Source organism: Diadema antillarum, unplaced genomic scaffold (assembly GCF_040938485.1).
Source record: "Diadema antillarum isolate AM-2024a unplaced genomic scaffold, OU_Dant_1.0 seq00000668_RagTag, whole genome shotgun sequence".
Taxonomy (NCBI): Eukaryota; Metazoa; Echinodermata; class Echinoidea; order Diadematoida; family Diadematidae; genus Diadema; species Diadema antillarum.
This window is the reverse complement of record NW_027271578.1, coordinates 5,423-30,238: the sequence shown is the minus strand read 5'-3', so window position 1 is coordinate 30,238 and position 24,816 is coordinate 5,423. Positions and strand designations below refer to the sequence as shown.

At 36.8% G+C, this 24,816-nt stretch overlaps 1 protein-coding gene across 1 annotated transcript in view; it reads right to left on the bottom strand.

The window, feature by feature from the left end:
- Nucleotides 1-20,060, bottom strand: part of LOC139736860 (uncharacterized) — a 36,463-nt gene extending 16,403 nt beyond the window's left edge. The window contains exons 1-2 of the mRNA XM_071647522.1: nt 19,957-20,060; nt 17,840-17,973 (exon numbers count right to left, since the gene is read on the bottom strand). Of these exons, the coding sequence (XP_071503623.1) occupies nt 17,840-17,972 (133 nt within the window). The 5' untranslated portion in view covers nt 17,973; nt 19,957-20,060. The remainder of the gene's footprint in view (nt 1-17,839; nt 17,974-19,956) is intronic.
- Between the last annotated feature and the right edge of the window lie 4,756 nt (nt 20,061-24,816).

Sequence of the window (24,816 nt, the reverse complement as noted above, 5' to 3'; positions counted from 1 at the left end):
TGTGTTTTCTTGTTTCTGCTCAAGACATTACTCCCTCAGTTAATTTCACCATCACATTTTCAATCAACTATTAAAGAGCTGAACATGCTGTAGGACTTCCTTTAATTCTTTATTTCCTTTATACATAAATATAAGCTCTACTGGAAAGGGGAACAATTTCCTTTCAGGCACCTAAAATCTAGGTGACAGAACACAGCCTCCCATACAGTCATGACTGTCACCTACATTGTAAATCAAATACCAATATCCTCATATATCCAATGCTGACAAGTAGTCTTCACACCTCAGACCCCATTTTCAATGACCATGTACACTCACAGTGATGTATCTAGGACTTTACAATGTATGCAGATCACATATTGTGCATCATCAAAAAGTGGCATACAGTGCTGTCCCAAGCTTTTCGGACACATTGGTCACATGTCACCACAATCAGTCAGGATAACAAATCCTGATCCCCCCCCCCCTCAATACATGCAAGCACACACACAAACATTCAAAAACAATGCAAGCAGACATGTTATCTATTACTGTAAAATCACAAACATTTGCGGCATGAAAATTTCACGAACTGTCACTGTGTTCAATGTATTGTGTAGACAAATATGTTTGAGTGCATTGTATTTTCGCAAATCTTGGCTCCTTGCACAATTCGTTAAAGTTTCAACCTGAATATTCCTATTATGTAATATTATAGCTCTCTCATAATATAGCCCAAGTACATTTTTCCAAATCAAATTTCTTCTTGCATCACCTCTACTCTAGATCTGCCCTGACAGATAAATATATGTATAAAATAAGTTTGAGAGCCAGAGTCGAGTTGAAAACCCCAGGAGCACAACATACTGTAGGTACTGCTTACAAATGTTCTGTACGAGGCTGCATGAGGACGTGTTGATGCATACACTGTATATTGCACAAGGAAGGGTTAACCCTCAAACAAGAGACCGATAGCATCTCACGCTAATAAACTAGAACACTGTCATCTCTATGGCACTGCCGCTGACAACCACTACAGCTATAAAACTATATAGGACTCCCCCCCCCCCCCCCCCCCCCGCAATTTCCAAATTGTGGACGTAATGCATGTGGTCATGCACAAGAAAATAAATGAAAGAATGTCTCTCTACACTTGTCTCTCTACACTAGCCTGTCCCTCCTAATGTAAAGACACCTAGCGTGGGGATACATCTGTACCTTGGAGTGGGAAGGCTGACCAAGCTTGAAAATACTGTATACGCCGAATATTTCACGAGGTTTTAATTTTCACGAATTTCGCGAGTCAGGTGCTTTTCGCGAAATCAAAGACATGCGAAAATATTGATCCCCATGTATGGATGTGACGTACGCGAATTCATTTCTCCGTTCAGTACAAGACTCCACGATCACAAATTTAACCACTTGCGAAATTGTCGGGAATTCCAAATTCGTGAAAATGTAGACTCGCGAAATATATGGCATATACAGTATTCAAAAATCCCTGAATCATAATTGGGTGCAGTGTTATCACTGATCAATTGATACGTACAGATGTACATTGTAAGTACATTAACACACATAGCTAAAGAATTCCAACTGGGGTCGATCATTACCGATGAGCATACACTTCGATGCACATATTCGCTGATAGCCGCAAGCCCCGGGTGCTATTTGTGGTTTTTGAATATACCCCCGTGAGCAGGGAATGAAGATCAATCGAATTGGGCCACGTACCCCATGTCTCCCTACACTACCACACCTTTAAAGGCATAATTTACCATTTGCAGATGAAACAGAAACCCAGCATTAGTGCTTTAAAATAGCTCTGAAATGTGAGTTAGGGATAGAAACAAGCACTGTAAAAATTTGAATTGGTAAAATCAATGTTAAGTATTGTTGAATATACAAAATGTGAACAATAGATATAATAAAAATGTTTCCAGAGTAAACCATCTACAGTTTATGTGCTTAGAAACATCAGTATGAAGCGCTATATAAATGTTATTCATTATTATTATCATTATCATTACGGTTTATTGAGAAAAATATAGATATATCTCCCCATATTTAAGGCTTTATCGCAAAAAATTCATATGAGAGCCAGAGAGGATGTTTTGTGGTACAACAGACCTACACATATGCATTAAAAGTCATATCTTGAAAAAAATTTTAAATCACTGTTCCCAAAGGTAAACAAGACATTTAACCCGTTGAGGACGAGTCCTGAGTATACTCGGGCAGGTGTCTATGGGAAATGCGTGTTGTGGCAAAATCAGTCCGTCCTCAATGGGTTAAGTGGTTATTTTGGCAGTATTATGTACACACCTGCCCCTACGGAAGATCAGAGTAGAAGGCACAACCACCCATCCAAACACTTTGGCCCTTCCACCATCACAGCACTCAAAGACTATACAAACACACTTGGCTCCAGCTATTAAAGATCTGGAAAATCAGAATTTTAGACATCATACTCCCCTTAAATGGAGAAAGCCGCATGAAAAGTGCTTCTTGTAATGCTTCACTTCCAATTTTCTTCCTGTTTTTCTACATGTACATGTACTTCACGATGCATAGAGCGAACACATATCGTCCTTACAATCATCCTCCAAAGCTACAGTTGTATGGATATCATACAGTGTATACACTTCTTAATTTCCCTGTATTATTCATTTCAAACCAATGTATGATGGATGAATACATTTATAATATGTTTGCATAATGATATAACAATATGGTCTCATTTACCCACAGTCTCTTCAGTTTTAGCACTGCTCTTCCTAAGGGCCCTGCCATTATTATCACCCAAAATTGCCAGGTGTTAGGGGGACATTGTGAATAAAAACATCTCACCAAAGGATGTACAGTGTAAGCACTAGGCAGGACTTGATCTAGAGACCTCCAGTTTGAAAGTCAACAGTCTTATCCACTATAGAAAAGGCTAAATGATGTTAATATACTGCATAAGGGCAATTCCGCGGTTAGTAACGTTACATTTGAACAAATTTAGATATTTGTTTTTACTACTAAATTACCATTTATTCATTTCAAGCCAAAATTATGTCAAAAACATGTTCATCATTCCCAGGTTTATGATACAGAAAAGAATGAATACAATCCAAGAAATATTACAATTTTTATGGCAACTTAAAGGGCTGGTTAGTAACGTTACGAAAAAAGGACATGACAAAAAAATCAATGTCTTGTAACAAAAAGTGTGCAAAAATTCAAGTTACTTCAAACAAAGTGTTGCATTAATTTCAATTATTGCATCATGACAAATGTTCACACAATGTTTTTTAGCAGTTCGACCAATAATTTCTTAGCTAGACCCCCAAAAGCATGGTTAGTAACGTTACGGTTAGTAACGTTACATTTGTCCGGAGTAATTCCGCAGGTCATTTCACCCTTTTGTAATTGACAAAATGTCACATGACTTCTGGAGTATTTAAATGTATTTATCTTTTACCCTTTAGCAAAACTTTGAGGAAAAAATTTCAAAGGAACCCACTGTAATTTGCATTTAAGTGAATTTCAGCATCCCCAGTCCCACATGTACATTTTAAATGATGGTTTTAGATCTCGCGAAATCAATCAATATGAAAGATAAAATCTACTGAATTTGAAAGACCTTAATGATTGGAGAACATCCATGGCATTAGTTGATACCTAGATTAAAGAGTAAGATAAAGAGGCACATTTCTTTTATCCATGTCATGTCCACCTAACTGCGGAATTGCCCATAAGCTGTTATTTTTCGCGAGGGTTTAATTTTTGCGAATTTTGCGAATCTCAGTTAGATCGCAAATTTAACAACACGCGAAAATGTCACCATGCGCTAGGGTAATAACGCATTTACGTTAGTGTCGGTGTCAGTACGCGAAAACAACACCTCGCGAATATGTCTATGACCTCCTCATTCGCAAAAATAACAGCGTATACAGTACATAATACTGCGCCCCCCCCCCCCCCCCCCCACCCATGGCCCCTGTGGGCCATGAATGCCAAATTGAAGAACTGACTTGAGATGGATCTGTATATTCACTCACTCTGAGAATATATTCACACCTTTCCACATTTTGGCTGAAACTTTAGAGGTTTTTTAGACGGTTGCAAAATTGTCCGTGCTCTCACTGGTTCCTAGTCCACTAGCGAAACACTTGGCCTCTTTTCAGGGACCAAGTGGAACCATCCAGGAACCAAAATATCCTGGGGCTCATCAGAGAGCATTGTTAACCCTCACAGCACCACCACCCTAGAATCATAGAGTGCCGAAGCGATGAAGTCGCAGTCTTTTGTTATAGCTTGAGCGTGGTTTGCAACAATATAAGGGAGTTCACGGTTGTGATTTGTTCATGTGCAGAACAAAGGTCAAATGAGAATGTCTGTGTATTTGCCACTGACTTTAAAACGTAAAGAAGTCTCGAGCAACTATGAGAATCTGAATTATGTCAGTACAATGTACATGTTTCAGACTAAATTAGAACATACAGGTACACAGTTGTAAGTCATTCATCAACACTGTTTAGCATAATCTCTCCATGCACTTTCTCAACATTGATTTGATACATTAACAAGATGACATAATATGCTTCAAGAAGGAATTCTTGATCACAACACATGTCCATGTTATTTCAAAGTCTGTGGTGTAGGGGTCAAATGAGACATGCACTAACCATGAACTCTCTTATTTCAGGCCAGGTGAGGTTGTTTAGAAGTAGTTTCCATGGCAATGAATGGTTATGACATCAAACTTTGGTACTCTATGGACTTTGTTCACAAACATGCTGCTGATGGAACTGAAAGGAATGCTAAACAAATGCTACTTTCCTTTGCAGCTCTAAACTGATTGTTAAATACCACCACAGATATATCCACCACATACACACCACTTATCCCAATTACCAAGAGTGCTTTTGACACATGACAGGTGGGGGGGGGGGGGGGGGGGGGTACAGGGAGAGTATGCACTCTGCTTGGCACGTATGCCTGTAGAATGCTGCGGAGAAATTTTGATAAGTCTATATTCATGCTTCATGTCAATCCAAACAAATATTAATCATAATTTTTCAACTGTACGAATATTTATGGGGTGCATTTTACGATGGCATGACAAATGCGCACGCAGCTGAAGTGATATATAGGTGCACACCTTAAAGACATGCGCTCTGAGCACCCATCAATCATGAGGGGTGTACAAGAGCATACAGTTATAATGCATGGATTGCATGTGTGTGTGTGTGTGTGTGTACAAAGAGGATGTTGTGATGTCATGTCTGCACATAATATGCAAGAATGTTGAGTGCTATGCATTGTGGCTTGGGCCAAAACATACCTTGGCATGTTGTGTCTGTGTGAGGGCGAGCACATCATCATTACCTCCCTCCTTAATTGACAACATGTGAAGAAGCTGTGGCGTTCATTAACACTAATATACTCTCAATTCCACATCTCAAAAACAATTTTAAAGAGAGGGAGAGAGAGAGGTGGGGGGGGGGGTAGGGGGGAAGAGACTCTACCTATGTGTGTATGTGAGAAACTGAATATTTATAATATAATGCTTTGAAGTACATTGTACTTTGCTTGAAAACTGAGACTTTAGTGTGTACCACACTCAAGAGGTCAGACAGACAGACAGACAGACAGACAGACAGAGGGGTGGACGGACAGACAGAGAGAGACATATAAATTACCAAATAAAGTTTTATTTCCCAGACAAACTTGAAATCCAGGAGGTAATTTCAGGCATCACTGAGCGATATTTTTGGATGGATACCTACTAATATAAAAGAGGAGAAGGGGAAATTTTATGAACATCTTGGAGACTTGCTGGTGGAGTTTGTAAACTCTGCCCGCTGTAAACAGTTTCCAAAGAGTAGCACAAACATTACAGTGTGGCTAATCTGAGAATAAGCAAGCTCATATTAAGGGTGTATCTCAAGTTGGAGGAGTCTTTACAGCGACTGCCGCAACTCGTGCGACTTGAGAGACCAAAGAATGGCTGCGCTCTCACCAAGGAAGAAACTCCAGGGAGACTTCAGAGATGCGTCTCCAAAATAACAAAAATGATAATTCGACATTCGTCCGGAAGTTGCGCAGACGTCGCCGCAACGTCTCCATGATGTCACCGGTAGGTGGCCAATGGGTCACTGCAAAGTCACAGAAATATCTCACAGACCTCGCGAATTGGCCGCGACTAGGAACTCAAGTCCGAGATCTGCTGGAGACTGAAAAGCTATATAGAGTCTTCGAAGAAATTGAAAATGTTCGATTCACTCGCGACTGTCTGGGGACTCGGCAACATTCCGGGAGACGTCGCAAAAATGTCGCAAAGACAATTCTACAATTCAATTACTACAATTCAAGACATGACCACTCTGCGACCAGGGAGACTCAAGTCACCACCAGGTCGCCAAGTAGTCTCCAGCCCAGTGAGATACCATCAGTACACCCACTTTTAAAGTGAAGTGGCAATGCTTTCCTGTCATAAGTATGGCTTTATTAACATGTTTGGTTATATTATTGCAAGAATTATTGATTGCTTTGTCATTATGAAATAAATATCATACAAGAGGAAGGGAAAAGAAAGGTGTCACATGTCTCTATGTTACATTCCAGCCCAACCAGTAAGAAAGGTTTGTTTGGGACACATATTGTACAAACAGTACTAGGAAGTGAGAAATATGTGCAAACACAGATTGTGAATGTGCTTCCTAATTAACAACATACAGTAAATAACATGTTCCAACAAACTCTATCAAACCAACGTCTCCTTGAAAACATATGCCATTGCCAAGTCTGGTCTGTCTGGAGCCCATGGGTCATGCTAGCCTCGCTTCAGGGCTGGAATACTTTGTCATTTTCGGCTCTTCAGCTTGAAAGATGATCGAGAACATACATTGTACTGTACATGTTGTAAAATGGTCATGTAATACAAATATGAGTTTTGATGACACCAGCCTCTGCTGAGAAGTGAGAAAGTAAACAGCAGCACAGGTTTAAAAGGTTGCCACTAGAGTACTAGGAGCATAAATTTTGCAGAAAAAAGCACTTACATTAAAATAGATACATCCCATGGTCTGTAGATGGGGACAGCTCACAGGTCACACTAGTCTCCTTCTAAGACTGAAGTCACTCTAACTATTTAAGCTAAAATAATTTCCATAAAACAAGAGCTCTAGTCATGACAATGATTCATTATGTAATATTTCTTGAAGACAGCAAGTTCTGCTGGGTCATCGCCTTGTGTAGCAGCAAAAGTACTGGATAATCAATTTCACAACTTTAAACTTACGACCTACAGTTCCAGCCTGCCTTCTATGTAAAACTCTCCTCATTCTTCTCTCTTTTTTTTTTCACAGAAAAATTATGAGAGAAGCTTGTCACTTTTCATATAAAGACTAAAGTTTGCTCGGCAGTGGCATGATTTAATGTTATGACAGAACACTGAATATTAAAGTAAAGTTACAACTGTAAAGTATATGCAGTCAGAAATGAAGTACTAAGTATTTTACATCCACAGGTCATTGGGGCTTAAATTTGAGTGATATCTTTCTTCTGGTTTTCATAAAGAACAAACCTATTGAGCTGCCATCTGATAAAAGTAGACATTGATTGAGCGAAGTCTATATTTGTTTAGTTTGCTTTGTCAGTCACTTTTGTTTTTTCAAATGTTTTCTTCAGGCATGTCGTCAGGTTTAACGGATGATATCATTCCCTTTCATTTTATCTTCCTTTTCACTCACACACTTTCCTTTATTATTTTCTGCTTTCATTGATTCCATGTTTAACTCCAGATTTTGTTCCCCATTCATTTCTGGACAGCAGAGGGCAGATCAATATAATTTTATCAATTTGGAATGTTTGAGATTGAATCTGCAGAGAAACAAAGAAAATAATTAGAATATGTGTGATAATCAATTCATATCTTCAAAAATATTTCTTGTTATGCAATGAGTGCAATATCATTGAAAAGATTTAATATTTCTCTACTTGATGATGACGTTATTTTAAAACGTTTGAAAGTGGCATGTATTCATTTTTGCATTCAAACGCTTCCCGTTCATTTTCCTCTTTATATTTTTTCTTATGTGAAATCATTCCTTCATCTTTTTTTCTGTCATACAGTTTCTATTTTCCACTTATTTTCTGCCTTCATGTTTCTAAACATTTTCCTCTAATTGAACTCTGGACGGGCATGGGCAGGTTCATAATCCAGCATTCATGCATACTTTGTATATTCCAGGAATAACTCTGGATGAAAACTCATTCAGAGATGGGAGGACTGCACAAGAAGACTAGGCAGAAAGTTTCATCAAAACATGTGGCGCACAGCTTCCTAGTCCTACATACAAGTATGTTGTGGTACAAAGGTTGAAGCATGAGGTGACATAATCTGTATACTTTAAAGAAAACTAAGTTTTGATCATGTACGTAAACTGACAAACAGCGGGGGTGGGATGATATTAGTAGAGATCATCTAGAGAGAGAATCTACATGTTGTAATCTTTAATAAAGATTAGCTGTCATATGGACAGTATGCATTTTTTTAAATCTTTAATTATATTCTGCAGTATAAAACTAGACCTTGCAATACATGTACATGTACAAATGTACAATACATGTAGCACAATATGATAGACAATTCAGACATCTCTTACATTTTGTATAGTTGTCTATATTCAAACATGTGATATTATCAGCTATCACAGTGTATTCATATAACGCCTGAAGAGATCCTTGTCATTTGATTGGTTGTTTGACATTCATCATTCGGCCCAATTTACTATGATGTCATCATCCGTGCAATTGTGGCTCCATTTACCGTGCAATTTTGGATCCATACGATTTGCTCCATTGCACGCTCGCTGAGAGCCCGGGACACACCGCGTATCAAACGCTTGCGTTTGCAGTGTGTGTATGCGACAGCGCGCTAGCGTAAAAGCGCTCACTGAGCACTATCTGGCGATCTCAGATTCTGTCTTGTTTCTAAATCAATAAAACATCAAATGACTAGGATCTTTTTTAGGGCGTTATATAAAACAAATAATAAATGTTTTCATTCGTGCAATGGACAGAATATTTCATTCGGTGAAAAATGAAATGTTTGATCCATTCAACGAGGCTGCGCCTCGTTGAATGGACCATTTCATCTTTCACCTCATGAAATATTCTGTCCATTGCACTCATAAACATTCACTATTTGTATACTATGCATTTAATAGCAAATGCTAAGCAAGTACAATGTACTTGATGAAACAAATCATATCAAATTATGCAATTACAATAGAAGAATCAAGGTGACGAATCACTGAAAAGTCAAACATGACTTCGACATGGGATTCATTGCATCATATTTAATATAAAATAACTGCATAGAGATGGAAAGGCTTCTCAGAATCACCCCTTCCACTTTAGCAGACAGTACTCCTTTGTTATTGTTGTTATAATATACAGTGTATATACAGGTTATACATGTATGTGTGTGTGTGTGTGTGTGTGTGTGTGTGTGTGTGTGTGTGTGATGAGAATTAGCTTGAGACAAAACAAAGAAAAAAAACTTCAAAAAAATGAAGTGTATGTAGTCAGAATTATATAAAAACCCTAGCTACCCTTAACACCAGTCCAGGGGGTGTTCCACAAAGAATTCAAGTCATTATGGTATGCCACTGGTTCACCTGTTGAGTTTCATTTTATGTTTCAGAATCCACTTCAAAATGTTATCAAAATTCACAGAAAAACTCCTTTGTCACTTATTTCGTCTTGTATATTAATGGCTGCTCATAAAAATCCTGCAAAATTTTAATTCACATTTGAAAGTTATAGAATATAATCAAAGACACGCAGAGCATATCATAAATGTAATTTCATGTGAATCTTCACTTTAAAGATTGACTCAAATTCTTTGAAAAACAACCCCCTGGCTGTTAAAAAAAAAAGAAGCAAGTCATCCCACAGGGTTATTCTCATGATTTAAAGTCTACTACTCTGCTTGAGAGCTCTCCTATAATAAGTATTAACTACTCTGGATTGCTATCAATGGCAATATAAATGCTGGTTATGAACATGCATAAATTTCAGTATCAGGTTGCAAACATATGATAGTTTCTCAGAAATACACTGTATTCATTATGTGCTAAGGAAAGAACATGCCATGTGCTGAAAAGGAAGATCCATCCTCTGAGAAAACCTGGACAAAGGCAGGTGAATTAAAGGTGAAGTGCCCCACAATTACAGAGACTCCAACCCCAAACACCTTCTGATCTGGAGATTCTCCCGCCCGAAACCCCTAGCAAACGGGAGACTCCAAGTTGATGTGTGCGAAGTGTGAAGTTCCTAAGATTCTAGATGTTCTCTGGTGCTATCTAAGGCTTATTTTTTCAACATGCGATAGAAATAAGTAAGATATCCTTTCCACCGGGAGACACAGAGCCAGGGCGGGAGAAATCAAATCTCAAACGGGAGAACGGGAGATTGTGCAAAAATGGGCTTTCGGCGGGAGATCTCCCGTCGAAAACGGGAGAGTTGGAGTCTCTGCAATTAGTCTACTATTTGAATGCTCTGCCATGATAAGTGCACTATTCTGGATCGCCTATTAATGGCAATCATCATGCTATCACTAGTTATAAACACACATAGATTTTAATATCTCATGTGATAGTTTCTCAGGAATATATCTGCCAAGGCAAGGAAGTGCCTTGTGCAGAAAATGAGATCTACACTACAGTAATGTACCCAAAGAGGAAACCTGAGCAAATAAGGCAGGTGAAAGGCGATAGTGCCTCCTTTTCAGCAAATTCTGATTCCTTTGCACCACATGCTACAGAGTGTTTGAAGGGATGTACAATAATGCATGTGTTGTGATGATGCTGATGTTTTCTCCACATCATCTATGCCATGTACACTGTATCATGGTAAAAATGAACATACAAATGTTTTGTTACAGTAAACATATGGAACTTTCCAAACCACCGTGCATTTCTGTTCCTAAAAGTACAATAACTGTAACTATACAGTACATTCAATATTGATATCAATAGCAACAAAGACATTTTAAATCAACCTGCAGTCTAATATCAAATTTACAGTTACAGTACTAAGAATGACAAATATGCCTGTTTGGACAAAGCAAACACTAAAAACACAACTCTGAAGACAACTACAGTTAAAATAACAATTATCTGAAGTTGACAAATGAATTAAAAGAAACAGTTGAAGTTTGAATGCTATGATGGCAGTTCTACAGTGTACAATTCCAAACATTATTTGGTCTTTCTTGGCCATGAAATCACTTGCTTTTTGTGGAGAGTTTTATTATTAAATTATTTTTTTCATGCATAAAGACAAAAACAGTATTTCTTACAACTCCTTTGCAACAACAACAACAACAACAACAACAATAACAATGTATTCTGTGTCTCGGGCAGTATGTGTCCTAACATTGTATTGGACATTCCATAACGTCACAAAGAAACTGGGTCTTGTTGAAAAGTATATTATCTATCCAATATTTCACGCACAAATGTACAAATTGTACAGTATACGAATGAGAAGTATCATGCAAGGAAAATTGGCAAGACTTTGGGCAAGTTCACAGTATGTTTCGAGACATAAATATTTGAAATTGAATGGTCTCAGTTTTGTGATAGACGTGATTTTTACTCGTTTTCACTCTCTTCATGATATAGTCATGACAGGATATGAATTTCTCCTTGAGTTAAATTCTTACCTCAGAGCTCATGCAGTTTTAAAAAAGAAGATTTGACTCCAACTAATGATATCCCAGGATCAAGTTTTACTCAACACTGAAATACTGCATCTACATTCAGTATCATCAATTACACTGTAGCTGCTCAGGGTTGAAAATAATCCACCATACATTAGAATTGCATCAGGCAGCTGATAACCTTGGCTGGAATTCTGTACATACAGTGTAGTGACAAAGAGTTTTTTAAAAGGCTGGAGTTTTAATTCTCCAGCCACCCAACTGACATTTAGTGCAACTTGGGAGACATCTATGCCAATATACAGCCAGCATGCATGCAGCATGCAGAGCTCTAAGCTAACCAAGGGTAGAAAATTGGGTGACCTTTCCTAGATTGAGGCAGAATATGGAAATTTGAAACAACGCCGCAGTCTGTGCATTACACATGCATTAAGATAGTCAGTCCATGTTATGTATACCATATCATACAACTCTCAAGAGACTATGACATAGAGCCAACAAACTATTCATTTTTGAAGGAAGAGTCTATCAGTGCAGGATACTGCACTACACAATGTACAATTGTAGATACAGTGTACGCTTGAAATACAGTGTAGCCTTGATGGTCACATGGTAGTATATGTATGATATCCCTTCCATTGTATTGAGGGAAGAGGGAAGATGATAGAAACCTACAGAAATGTCTTCTTTTGATTAATGAAACCACATCTAAAAGGGTGCATCGGGCCATGGTTGATCTGGCATGGACATTTGGCAAAACAGAAAACAACAACAATCATGAAAAGGCCCGCCCCAAACAAAGTTGGAACGTTGAAATGGGGGCAGAGTCATATGACCCGGACAGATACAAAGCTCTATTGAGATACCAAGCAGGGTACATTTTAAGATAAACATACAGATATTCACAAGATCTATGCATTCTTTGAAATAGCCTGATTTGTTTTCATGAAGTTTCCTAGATATACAATGTAATATTGCTTTTTCAAAATTCACATGGAAATGTACGCTTCCTGTGATATTGTGGGCCCTTACAGATTTATAACGCACTTTATTGTCACCTTTATCAGATGTATTTTAATATCATAAGAGCACTTAATTGTAACAAAAAAGTTATCTAAAATCACGACTGATAAAATTTCTTGTTATGATTATTACCACAAACACAACACTTTATAATACCATGTACAATTTGTACATGTACTTTTAACTACATTGTACAAATGCTGTTATTTGTAATATCAATAACCACAAACGCAAATGTTTGGAGCCTGCGCATGAAAAAAGTAATGCACACTGATCTCAACTTGCTGAGTACATTTTGTATACTGTACATGTACAGTAACTACATTGTATGTGACAACAAATATACATACATGTACCCTGTACTTGGTAAACTTTGGAATATATTCCATTTGCATCTATAGCAAAATAAGAGCTTGAATTGCATTGAAATTGTTAAGTACAAGGATGTGCCTATCATCTACTGGAATACACCTGTCATGTTAAAATCTGGAGGTGGCATGGAACTATTATTTTGAAATATGTGTCATGTTAGAGAATCAAAGGAATCCAGTGATACCCTTATTATAAACAGGTAATGACATCTTTCTTCAGCAATGACCCCCCCCCCAAAAAAAAAAATAATAATAATAATAATAATAATAATAAATAATAATAATAATAAATAACATCAAAATTTATAAGCTAAAATACGGTCACAACTGACTTTACAACAGCATGGCAAATCTACCTGTACATTGTACAGTGTACATTGTATGTTCAGACATGACTTCATGGTCTATAGTTGTGTGGAAAAACACAACACATGACATCCAAGCTCGGGTTCCGTCAGCTACATTGTAAATGTGACCTGTGCTACAGCAGGTTAAAAATAGCACACAATGCTTTCCATCGGGGAAAGTCACAAGGCAGCTTTATTATGAGCCATTATGGGTCACAGAATATTGAATGCTCGAGCACCAGAAGGATTGGAGGTGTATTGGTGAGGTTTATTGTGACTCTGAATATCAGGAATAATTCCTGGTAGACATCTACAATGTGTACATGTGAGTTTTATCATCTTAAAAACAGGCATGAGGACAGCATGCCAGATTTCTCCCCTGGAAACAAGCCAGAGTAACTGAAGAGAAAACCACAAAAGACCAAAACAGTAATTCGTCTAAAGAACTTCCTTGTACCAATATGCTAGGATGTCAGCAAAACATTCTTGAGTATAACAATATCCCAACTTCATAATGCTAGGATATTTTTAAGTACAGTGTATTTCAATATCCCAACTTCATAACATCCTTTTTTTTCTCTTTTTTAAAGATAAAAGTCAGTCCCATATCAACACTGAATGTACTACACAAAAGGAAATTACCGTCCTACAAAATAGCTCTTGCTTAATTTTATCAACCAAGACCAACTTTCTATCAAACTTGTGGGTGTAGGATAGTTCCATCACTACATTGTATGCTGCACTAAGCCTACTTAAAATAGCCTGATTTTGTCTTTCTTTCGAGAAATTTCAAGAGTGGGCTTACACCTATGTAGTAGTACAACTTAGATTAGAAACCCTAAGCAAAGACAAAGTGGGTGAAGGCAAACGAAACTACAAACACTACTCTTCAATATTCCCTTTTCTGTTGATTGCCTAGATACAAAATATACGGTACTTCACTTGTAAACAGTGAACATTACATTGTACTTTAGCACATCATAAAACAAAGAGAGCTCTATCAAATGTTCTGACGTTTTGGTTCAATGCTGAGCATTTATGAAATTGTGTAGTTAATGATTTATCAAGGATAGTAAAATACTGTATATTCTGGATGTACACAGCGGTGTCTCTAAATTTCTTTGAACTGCAGTCACGGTTAGTAAATAAAGGCTTTTGTATGAATTATATTTAAACATTTGTTTTGATTTATCGCACGATTTCATTTGGTACTGGATTCCATTACAGTTTGTACAGTTTGTAAATATGCAGGTTAAGAATACATTTTTCTTTTTAGAGGGTGGGTACATGTAGGCCTAATCTGTTACGTTTAATAATATAAGCAGTATTTTTACAAAGCACTCAAAATTACCACCATCACCAAACATCAGAGCACAAGTTCTCTACACAAATCACATGAGGTTGCCTCCCTTGGGAGGTGCACTGTACATGATGTACTGAATGTCAAAATAAAAAAAAAACACCACCTCAGAGCCGCCATAGACTTCAAATGTCTACCCAAAAGTGACTGTGGCACAACAAGCTTTCAAGCCATCCACACAAGTAAATATTATATAACAGTCTACATGCAGTATGCACATACTTCAGATCACTCAAAGTTCACAGATAATCAAAGCAACAATAGCCACATTCAGACACACAAGATTATTTGTTTTCTTTTTGACATCGCGACGCCAAAATCAAGATTATTTGCCACTATTCACACGCTGAAAAAAAAAAAATATATATATACTGTAAAACGAGGAATGTTCGCGTGCATTTTAATTTCGCGAATTTCGCGAGTGCCAAGATTTGCGAAATTAAAATGCACGCAAAATTTCTTGTCTACAATTGTACACTATATGCATTGAACACCAGTGGCAATTTGCGAAAATTTCATGCCAAGAAAAAGGCTCCAATTTGCGAAAATTTTGTGCCGCGAATATATCATGTTTTACAGTATAAATACATAGGAATGATAACTTGGATGCGAATGAAGTCCTTTGAATCTCCAGACCATATGTATGCATGCCTATACAGTATGTCCCCCAAAAAATTACAACGGGATCCCCCGCAATGATATCTTTAAAAATAGTGAATCAATCTAAATACAAATTCAGGGTATGAAACTATAACTCATTGCCCACATCTTACAGAAAACCCCATTCGATTTGCTTCAGTGATCAAAGAGAAATGAGGAATTATGTAGAGGATGTTGGGAATCTCTTTTGTCCAAGTTCTGTCTTGTATTATTCACGCACAAGAGCAGTGATATTGCTGAAATTGGAAGAATCAGACTCATGACATGCTTTACAACAATCTACATTTCTCTGTGACCGCTCAACCAAATTGAATGGGGTTTTCTGCAAAATAGAGCTAAGATGTTATATTTTAAGACCCTGAAGTTGTACTTAGACAGGTCGATCATTTTGGATGTTATCAATTCGAAAATCTGATTGTGATTTTTTTTTGGGACATACTGCAGTATGTTCCACAAAAATTACAATCAAATATTTGCTTCACTTAATAAATTTTTTTTTTACATGCTACTTCAGGGTCTTAAAATATAACATTTTACCTCTATTTTGCAGAAATCCCCATTTGATTTTTTTAAGCAGTCACAGAGAAATGTGGATTGTAGTATGTAAAAGCATGTCATGAGTCTGATTCTTCCAAGTTTTAGCACTTCGATGATCTTGTGTGTGAACAATAGACAGAACTTGGACAAAAGAGATTCCCGACATCCTCTACAAAATTCCTCATTTCTCTTTGACCACTGAAGCAAATCGAATGGGGTTTTCTGTAAGATGTGGGCAATGAGTCATAGTCTCATACCCTGAATTTGTATTTAGATTGATGCAATATTTTTAAAGATATCATTGCTTAGGGCCCCGTTGTAATTTTTTTTTGGGACATACAGTACAAAGACTGGATGGTGGCCTTGGGCACCCAAGCATGGGACCCTACATAGTGTTGCAGGTTGCATTTATAAATAATATGGATACATGAATACATGTATACTATAAAGAGCCATATCATTCGGATAATGCATTAATGGACAGGATTCTGTAGTACTCGAGTACTACAAAGTTCTTGAATAGTCAAATAACAAAGACAAGGAAAAAATGAAGGAACTGGGAGGACTAAAAGACGTAAAGGTGAAAATTCACAGCAAATGAAACTGCACTTTACAGGTAATACATCTGTAGAATGGAAAGATTGAAATTCTGAGAGACGATAACAACACAAACACAACACAAAGATGATGATGGGGGGGGGGGGGGAGCATCATGGAATAGATGTCTGCACCTCATCATCAGTGAGTAGACTACTCACTCAACTTTTACCAGCCCACGAAAAGTGGCAAGCTGGTGGGCCATTTGCAGAGTCTACAGAGTTTAGAATCTCATAGAAAATGGGGAGGGGGAAGAAAAGGTGTAAAGCCCCCTTGTGGTACAAATTTGCAGTTGTGTCCTTGAGCAAAGGTACATGTACATGTACTTATGATTTCATTACATTGATTAATGATCTCTATACTACAACTATTGATAGCAGTGCATTACACTGCTATACATATGGTCCCTCAAACAAATTTATAAAAACAATAACTGTTGCAACATAACTTCTGTAGTTTTGCAGCACACACACAAAAAAAGCACAATGCATCCCTGGAATATGATCCTCTGAGAGTGGAGTGAATACAATGTAAAAAGCAACAATTATTACTGTTGTCTTTATTGTCAGGATGTGATGAGTAAAAAGACATGCCATTATCAGTGTCTAGCATGAAATCAGGGTGTGTTTGTTTGTTGGTTTATTTGTTTGTTTCATTCCCATCTGAGAAGATGGCTGGATAGCACGTATTTACACAGCTGTAGCTGTAATAGCTGGTCTTCCATGGGGTCCAGCTGGATGTAAGGCAGGACCACTTCACCAGGTTAAACACCCTGCTCTTTGCGATGAATACACTTTGTAAATGAAGCAGGATCTTTTACTCTATAAGCTGACATTTTCGCTTACAGATATTTTCGCGAATGAGGAGGTCACAGACATTTTCGCATGTTGTTAAATTCGCGATCTAACTGTGATTCGCGAAATTCAGGGAAAATTAAACCCTCGCGAAAATAACAGCTTATACAGTATGTGGATGAGTTGTGACTCTCTCACACAAGAGACCTCCATTTTATGTCCTATCCGAGGGACAGAGTGTTTTGCCTCTTACTAGAGGGGACGGCATAATTACACATAACATTGCTCAGTGGGATCCGGGAATTGAACCGGGGTCGATCCTTTGGATCGTGAGGCAGACATGTTACCAACTGAGCTAACTGTCCTAGAGGGTTTCAGAGGGTACCAAGAATACAGATTTATCAGTGATGACACACAAAAAACATTTTCAGAGTTGCAAACTGACTGACCTGGCAGGTAGTAATCTCCCCTGTCCACAGCTCTGAAGACATCCTCCACCAGCTCAGTCTTGATGTATTCCGCCTCCTTGAGGTTGTCCACCAGGTGGTCGTTGTCGACTCCAGCACTAACTGCTCCACCCATTCTGTTGGTTCCATTTCAAACATGAGGAATCTTCATTCATATAGGATAGTCCTTCACAGACCTACAATTTATAGTTTATGGTTTATAGTGGAATAATTTTTCCTCTATATGTACAGTTGTATCTGAGGTATAAATTTGAAGAAACAAATTTTATAAAACAGTCAAACACACACATACTGTACTGTACATAAACACACACACATTCATTTTACATTTTGATATCATGGTTAATTCCACAACCTAGGGAAACAAAAGACATAAACTCTAATGTACTATATGAATTGGCAGAAACTGACAGTTTGCTGGATAAGATGAAACTGGAAAACATTTAGAGATATTTTACAGTTCTTCTATCTACTGTAAAGTTACACACATACACATGCATCACATAATGGTGATATCACAAGCAACACATTGCATCTACATGTAAATGCAGTCTGTAGATTAAAGAGAACAACGAAACATGTAGGCTTATATGCCTCTGGCTTATGTATACAGTACATGTACGTACAGGTACATGTTCATATCACTGTCCACTGCAGATAACACATGCTGAAAGACCAAAACCACTTCATAAGTATAGATTGTATTGTCAATTGTAGGTACAAATGTACATTGGTAGTATAATGGCGTTTTTGTAAATAATATACACCTTTGTTACGAGTTAACAAATGCTATCTGTATATTTTCATTCATGGATATGAGAAAAATTTCCATCATGATTGGAAAAACTGTACCAAGGCTGTGCAGTGTTAGCTTACTGATACTCTTCTTATTGACAACATGCTGATATCAGTATCTAAGTTTCATTTACAATACTTTACATTTCAGACATCAGTGATCAATTACCAGTTATCAATTCTCATGTCACTGCTTTCTCATGTAGACATTAGAAAATTTGATTTAAAAAAAAAATCATTTACAGCAGCGCTTCTCTACCGGTGGGCCACAGCCCACTGCACCGATGGGCTGCGAAGCTCTTGCAGGTGGGCCATGACATCCACAAAAGGTAAAATAAAAAGGATTTGTATTCAATTTAGTTTCCAACCAGGCCTAGAATGTTCAGCCAAAGGGGCCTAGGCGTCAGGCTTAAAAAGTTGAGAGGTACAGATTTAGAGGGTCTACTGTGTTAAGTCAGACGTTAAACTATACATATCATAGCCCTGTCGCTGTACACACACAAGTGTTCCTTGCTTTGCACAGCGTCTGGTTGGGCTAGTCAGATGTATACTTGCTACACAGTGGTTTGTCTTTCAGTGTTGAGCAGCTTGTTGATTATCAGCTGAAAAGGCACAAATACAAAACCCACATTTTGAGCAAAATACCCACAACAAGGTTTACCCACTCATGCCCAAATTCAGTCATGGACAAAAGTTTTATAGGTTTCTACACGTCGTAGCAAGTGGTCAAATTATTTTTGGAGGATGTTATGGTTGAATATATAGCATAATCACCGCACACATTGTACAACACTACACTAGCCAACGTTACAGTTAACACTATAATTATAAAATGTAAATGTCTGATGTCACTTACACGGTACACTAGTCACTAGATCTAGAATCTCAGTATAACAATAAACATTATAGGGTAGTAATTAAGTGATGTTTACTCTTAATATCCACTTCATCACACTGAAAGTACATGGGCACAGCTGCTTTCGTAAGCAGTTGTCATCGTACGTAACATCGCCTGTTTCATTGTTTGTGCCATTTCTTGCCGCCTTCAATTTTGCGTGACCGACCGACCAGCCAGCCAGCCGGGCCAGCACACAGGTTGACCAAATCAGCTGTCTATCGCATGCGATGTGCTGCAAGTGCATAGCGCGCAATGTCATTATGTAGGGTATGAGCAATGGTGACTGCCGACTATCGACGAGCGACCCGACTTTGTTTACATCACAAAATCGCTGTTTCTGACATGTATCAGGGCTATTTTTACGCAGCAAACTGAAACATTCAGTGGGACAGTGTCTTCTTCTTACCTGCTCTGTGTTTTTGAGAGCCAATGGAAGGGCAGAATTCGACGAATATCTTGGTTTCGTGGTGTACCTGGAGACTTCGGAAGTTACAACGACATACTTCCAGGGGTCGGCATTAAATGACGTCATTCATAACAAAATGCTGAATTGTGGGAGCTAATATGAATATTCATTAAAAAGTTCAGTGCCCTCTGGACACACAGGTGTAGTCACGCATCGAATGTGTGAGTGTGTGTGTATAGTTTTGTGTTCCATGCCTCAGCACTGTTTATGATACTAGTATCGTGTATAGTGTATTTGTTTGTTTGTTTGTTTGTTTTTGGAGGGCATGAATAGTATTGCAGGTAAAGTAAAAGTAGCGAGCGCACACGATGTAATTACTGAGTTGTTGCCTTTTTTTTTTGGAAATGCATACAATGCTAGTAAATAGAAGGGGGGATATGTTTAGAATTATGGATCTTGTTCGATGAATTGATGTAATTAACATCTGCAGAAATCTTCTGGAGTGAAGAAGGGAGAGCAAGAAAGATGATGATGATAATGATGATGATGATAATGATGATGATGATGATGATGATGATGATGATAATAATGATAATAATGATAATAATAATAATAATAATAGAAGAATAATAAGAACAATTATGATAATATCAATGATAATTATGATGATAGAGGAATAATAATAACAACAACAATAATAAGAAGAAGAAGAAAAAGGAGAAGAAGAAGAAATTTCATTTCATGCCAGGCTTTTCATGCTACGTTTACTGTATACGCTGTTATTTTCACGAGGGTTTAATTTTCCGGAATTTCACGAATTTAACAATTCGCGAAAATGTCTCCATACGCTTTGTTACATTAATGTAAACGTCGGCGTCGTTTCGCGAAAACAACACCTCGCGAAAATGTCTATGACCTTTTCTTGTATTCCCATTAACCGTAGAATTTCTTTAAAGCCTCCTATGGTAAGTTTCCGGAAAATGACACCTGACAATATAGTTAGGTTACAAGACGAGTTAAACAGAGTGGACTGGACCGATGTATATGATAATGAGGATCCCATTGTAGCTTATGATTTGTTCATGCAAACGTTAATTTCTATTTTGGATAAACATGTTCCCATTATTAGAAAAAAAAAATGTAACAATTACAAAAGATATCCTAGGTTGCCTTGGATATCTAAATCTTTGTTGCGATCGATTAACCGTAAGAATTTGTATTATGTTGATAAAATTAAACGCACCCAGCAATCTCATCATAAGTATACTTCATATAAGAATGTTCTCACGCAAGTAATACGGTGTGAGAAACGTAAATATTCTATTAATCAGTTATTTTTGTTTAAATATGATATTCAAAATACGTGGAAAACTATTAATACAGCTATTAATAAAAATACGGAGAAACCACGTATTACCACAATCAAACATAATAATTTGACTATCAATGATGCCACATCCATTTCAAACATTTTTAATCAGTATTTCTCACAAATTGGCAATAATCTTGCTCGCAATATTCCGGATAGTCAGAAGAATTTTTCTGATTTTTTACAAACTCGAAATCCTAACTCATTGTTTTTTGTTCCTTTAGAGAGAAATGAATTGTTAGATATTGCTCAGAATTTGAAAAACAAGAAAAGTGCCGGGCACGACAGTATTGACAATGTTCTTTTGAAAAATATTATCAATTTTATTGTTGATCCATTGGTACACATTTTTAATTTGTCTTTGTGTAACGGAGTTGTCCCTGAGGATATGAAAATTTCTAAAGTAATTCCCATTTATAAAAAAGGGGATAGGGAAGATGTTTGTAACTATCGACCTATATCTTTGTTGACTTCTATATCGAAATTACTTGAAAAAGTTGTTCATTCTAGATTATTAAAGTTTTTGGATATTCATAAAATAATTTCTGATTATCAGTTTGGTTTTCGACAAAATCACAACACATCCTATGCAATACTTACCTTTCTAGATAAAGTTTCAAAAGCTATTGATCAATTTCATCATACAATCGGCGTTTTCGTGGACTACTCCAAGGCCTTTGATACCATTGACCACAATATACTTCTTTATAAGTTATCACATTATGGTATCCGAGGAAAGGCCTTGGAGTGGTTCAGGAGTTACCTTTCTAGCCGAAAGCAATTTGTGTATGTTAACGGACATACATCAGTCATGCAAAATGTCAATTGTGGAGTGCCTCAAGGAAGTTTGCTTGGCCCTCTTTTATTTATCCTTTACATTAACGACATGCCGAATTCATCAAGTATTCTTTCCTTTCTATTATTTGCTGATGATTCTAATGTTTTTTTATCACATTCTGATCCTAACATGTTAATCGATGTTTTAAATGTTGAATTGGATAAATTACTTCAATGGATAAGAGCAAATAAACTGTCAATAAATATCAAAAAAACTAAATGTATGATTTTTAGTAACTCTTTGGAAAATGTGCCAAGGAATGTTTATCTGAATGACACAGTTATTGAAGAAGTCTTTTCAATCAAATTTTTAGGTTTGACTATTGACCGTAAACTCACTTGGAATTTACATATTGATTCCATAAGCCGTATTATTTCAAGAAATATAGGTGTTATAAATAAAGTTAAATTTTATTTACCCAAAAACGCTCTTTTAATGTTATATTCATCTTTGATTTTACCTTATTTGAATTATGGTATACTCGCCTGGGGAAACACACATTCTTCTCATTTGGAAAGACTACTTTTGTTACAGAAGAAAGCTCTTCGTATTATTTGCAATGAATCGTGGAGAAGTCACACTGATGTGTTATTTCAAGAAAACAAAATCTTAAAGGTAAAGGATTTGTATTTTCTACACCTCGGACAATTCATGTACAAACTTATCAATAATTCTCTCCCATTTGTGTTTGAGTCCATGTTCACTAAAAATAGAACTGTTCATCTGTATCCTATGCGGCAATCCAACTCATTTCATTTGCCATTAACTAGGACTAAGTTTGCTAAATCTATATTTTCTTTTACTGGCCCCAAATTCTGGAACTCTCTCGATAATAGTATGAAACAAGTTCTAAGTTTAAATACATTTACATTCAAATTGAAGAAGTTGTTCATAAATTCCTATATAGTTGAATGAGTTATATTTTAGTTACCCTTAATTTTGAACTTCCTTTTTTATTTGTTATACTCATTCTTTTCTTTAATCTATTCCTTCCTACATTATGTACATATACCTCGGTGATCCATCGCACCATGTGCCTCGCGTGTGCTGGTATAGACCCTTCATCTCTTCTCCTTTTTCGCCTTTCCTGTCCTCTTGTCTCTTTCTGTTTCTTCCTTCAAAATAATTTCCTCTTTTCCTCCTTTTCCTTCACTGTGTTTTGTTTTTCTCTCTATATCTTTCTCTTTACAAGAGAGGTTGCTTGTGTTTGTTTGTCCGTCCGTTTGTTTGTTTGTTTGTTTGTTTATTTGTATAGGATGTATGTGTTGTGCACCGTTTATGTCCAGCTAATTGCCTTTCGATGTTATGTAGTCTTTTTGTCCACGAGGAGACTGCAAAATACAAGCTTAGCTTTTAAGCATGTCTCCTCCATTTCCTGCAACTTTAGTTTTGATTCAATATTCTCTTGCTTTTTTCCATGCCTAGTATTGTTAACTTCACGTATTTTTCTTTGTTACGACATTGCATTGATGTTGTGTTATTTTGTGTATGAAAATGTTGTTGGAAATGAAATAAATGAAATGAAATGAAATGAAATGAAATGACCTCGTCATTCGTGAAAATATCTGTATGTGAAAATAACGGCGTACCCAGGTATACAGTGTGTAAGTATTTTCTGTGATTAAGCATCATTAGTAAGTCTAATCAAGTTGGTTAAGGTGAATATTTTATTGTAAGATATTTATGTATACATTGTTGTAGGTCTTAGTATAACTCCCTTTTTATGGATTGTGTATTTCTTTTTTGCATGTATGATTTTATATGATCAAGCAGCATAAGTAAGTGGCATACTAGCTGCCATTTTGTGTGTATTTGTTTCTGTTGTAAAAAGGATTTTGATATCATCAAATGAAATTTGAAGATATCAAACAACAACAACAACAACAACACCAACAACAACACCAACAACAACAACAACAACAACAACAGCAACATTTTTCCAATACGAAAATTAGCAAAATATTCATGAGACCAAGATGCATAACATTATTTTCAGTTTATGTTGTTACATGGGGTGATATGCAATAAGGAACAGCTTTTATATTAAAGATAGGGGCTGGACTGATATCTTTTTGGGAGTGGTATACAGTTTGAACAAGCAGCACCACTGAGTGAAATACTAGAAGCTTTTTTTGCATGTGCATTTGTTTCTTTCTGAATAAGATTTTGAAATTCTTGTATGAAATTTGAATTTAAAAAAAAATAAATACATATTGTTTAAACTTGGATATTTAGGTATAGGACCTATTTGTGTATGTATCGGTGTATCCTTGCCTAATGAATATCCCGGTCAAGTTCTAATGAAGTTGTTACACAATGATGCTGACTTTTTAACATCAAAACCAGCCTGCATTTGACAGTTGGGAGAATTTAAGAGATTGAGGCATCAAAATATTATTAATCTGTGCACTGGCCTGGTTGTTGCTATTAACACTGTTACAATGAATTTGAGTATCAATTTGTAACACAAACTTGTGTTGGTAACAACAAGGTAGTACTAGTCACAGATCCCCACACTTGACTGGTTTCATGGCGGTAAGGAGATATGTTTTTTGTTTTTTGTTTTTTTTTGTTTGGTTGGTTTTGCTTTTTGACTGGAACAAAACTGAAGAAATGAAATCAGGGAAAACAATAATGACAAGAAGTGAAAATA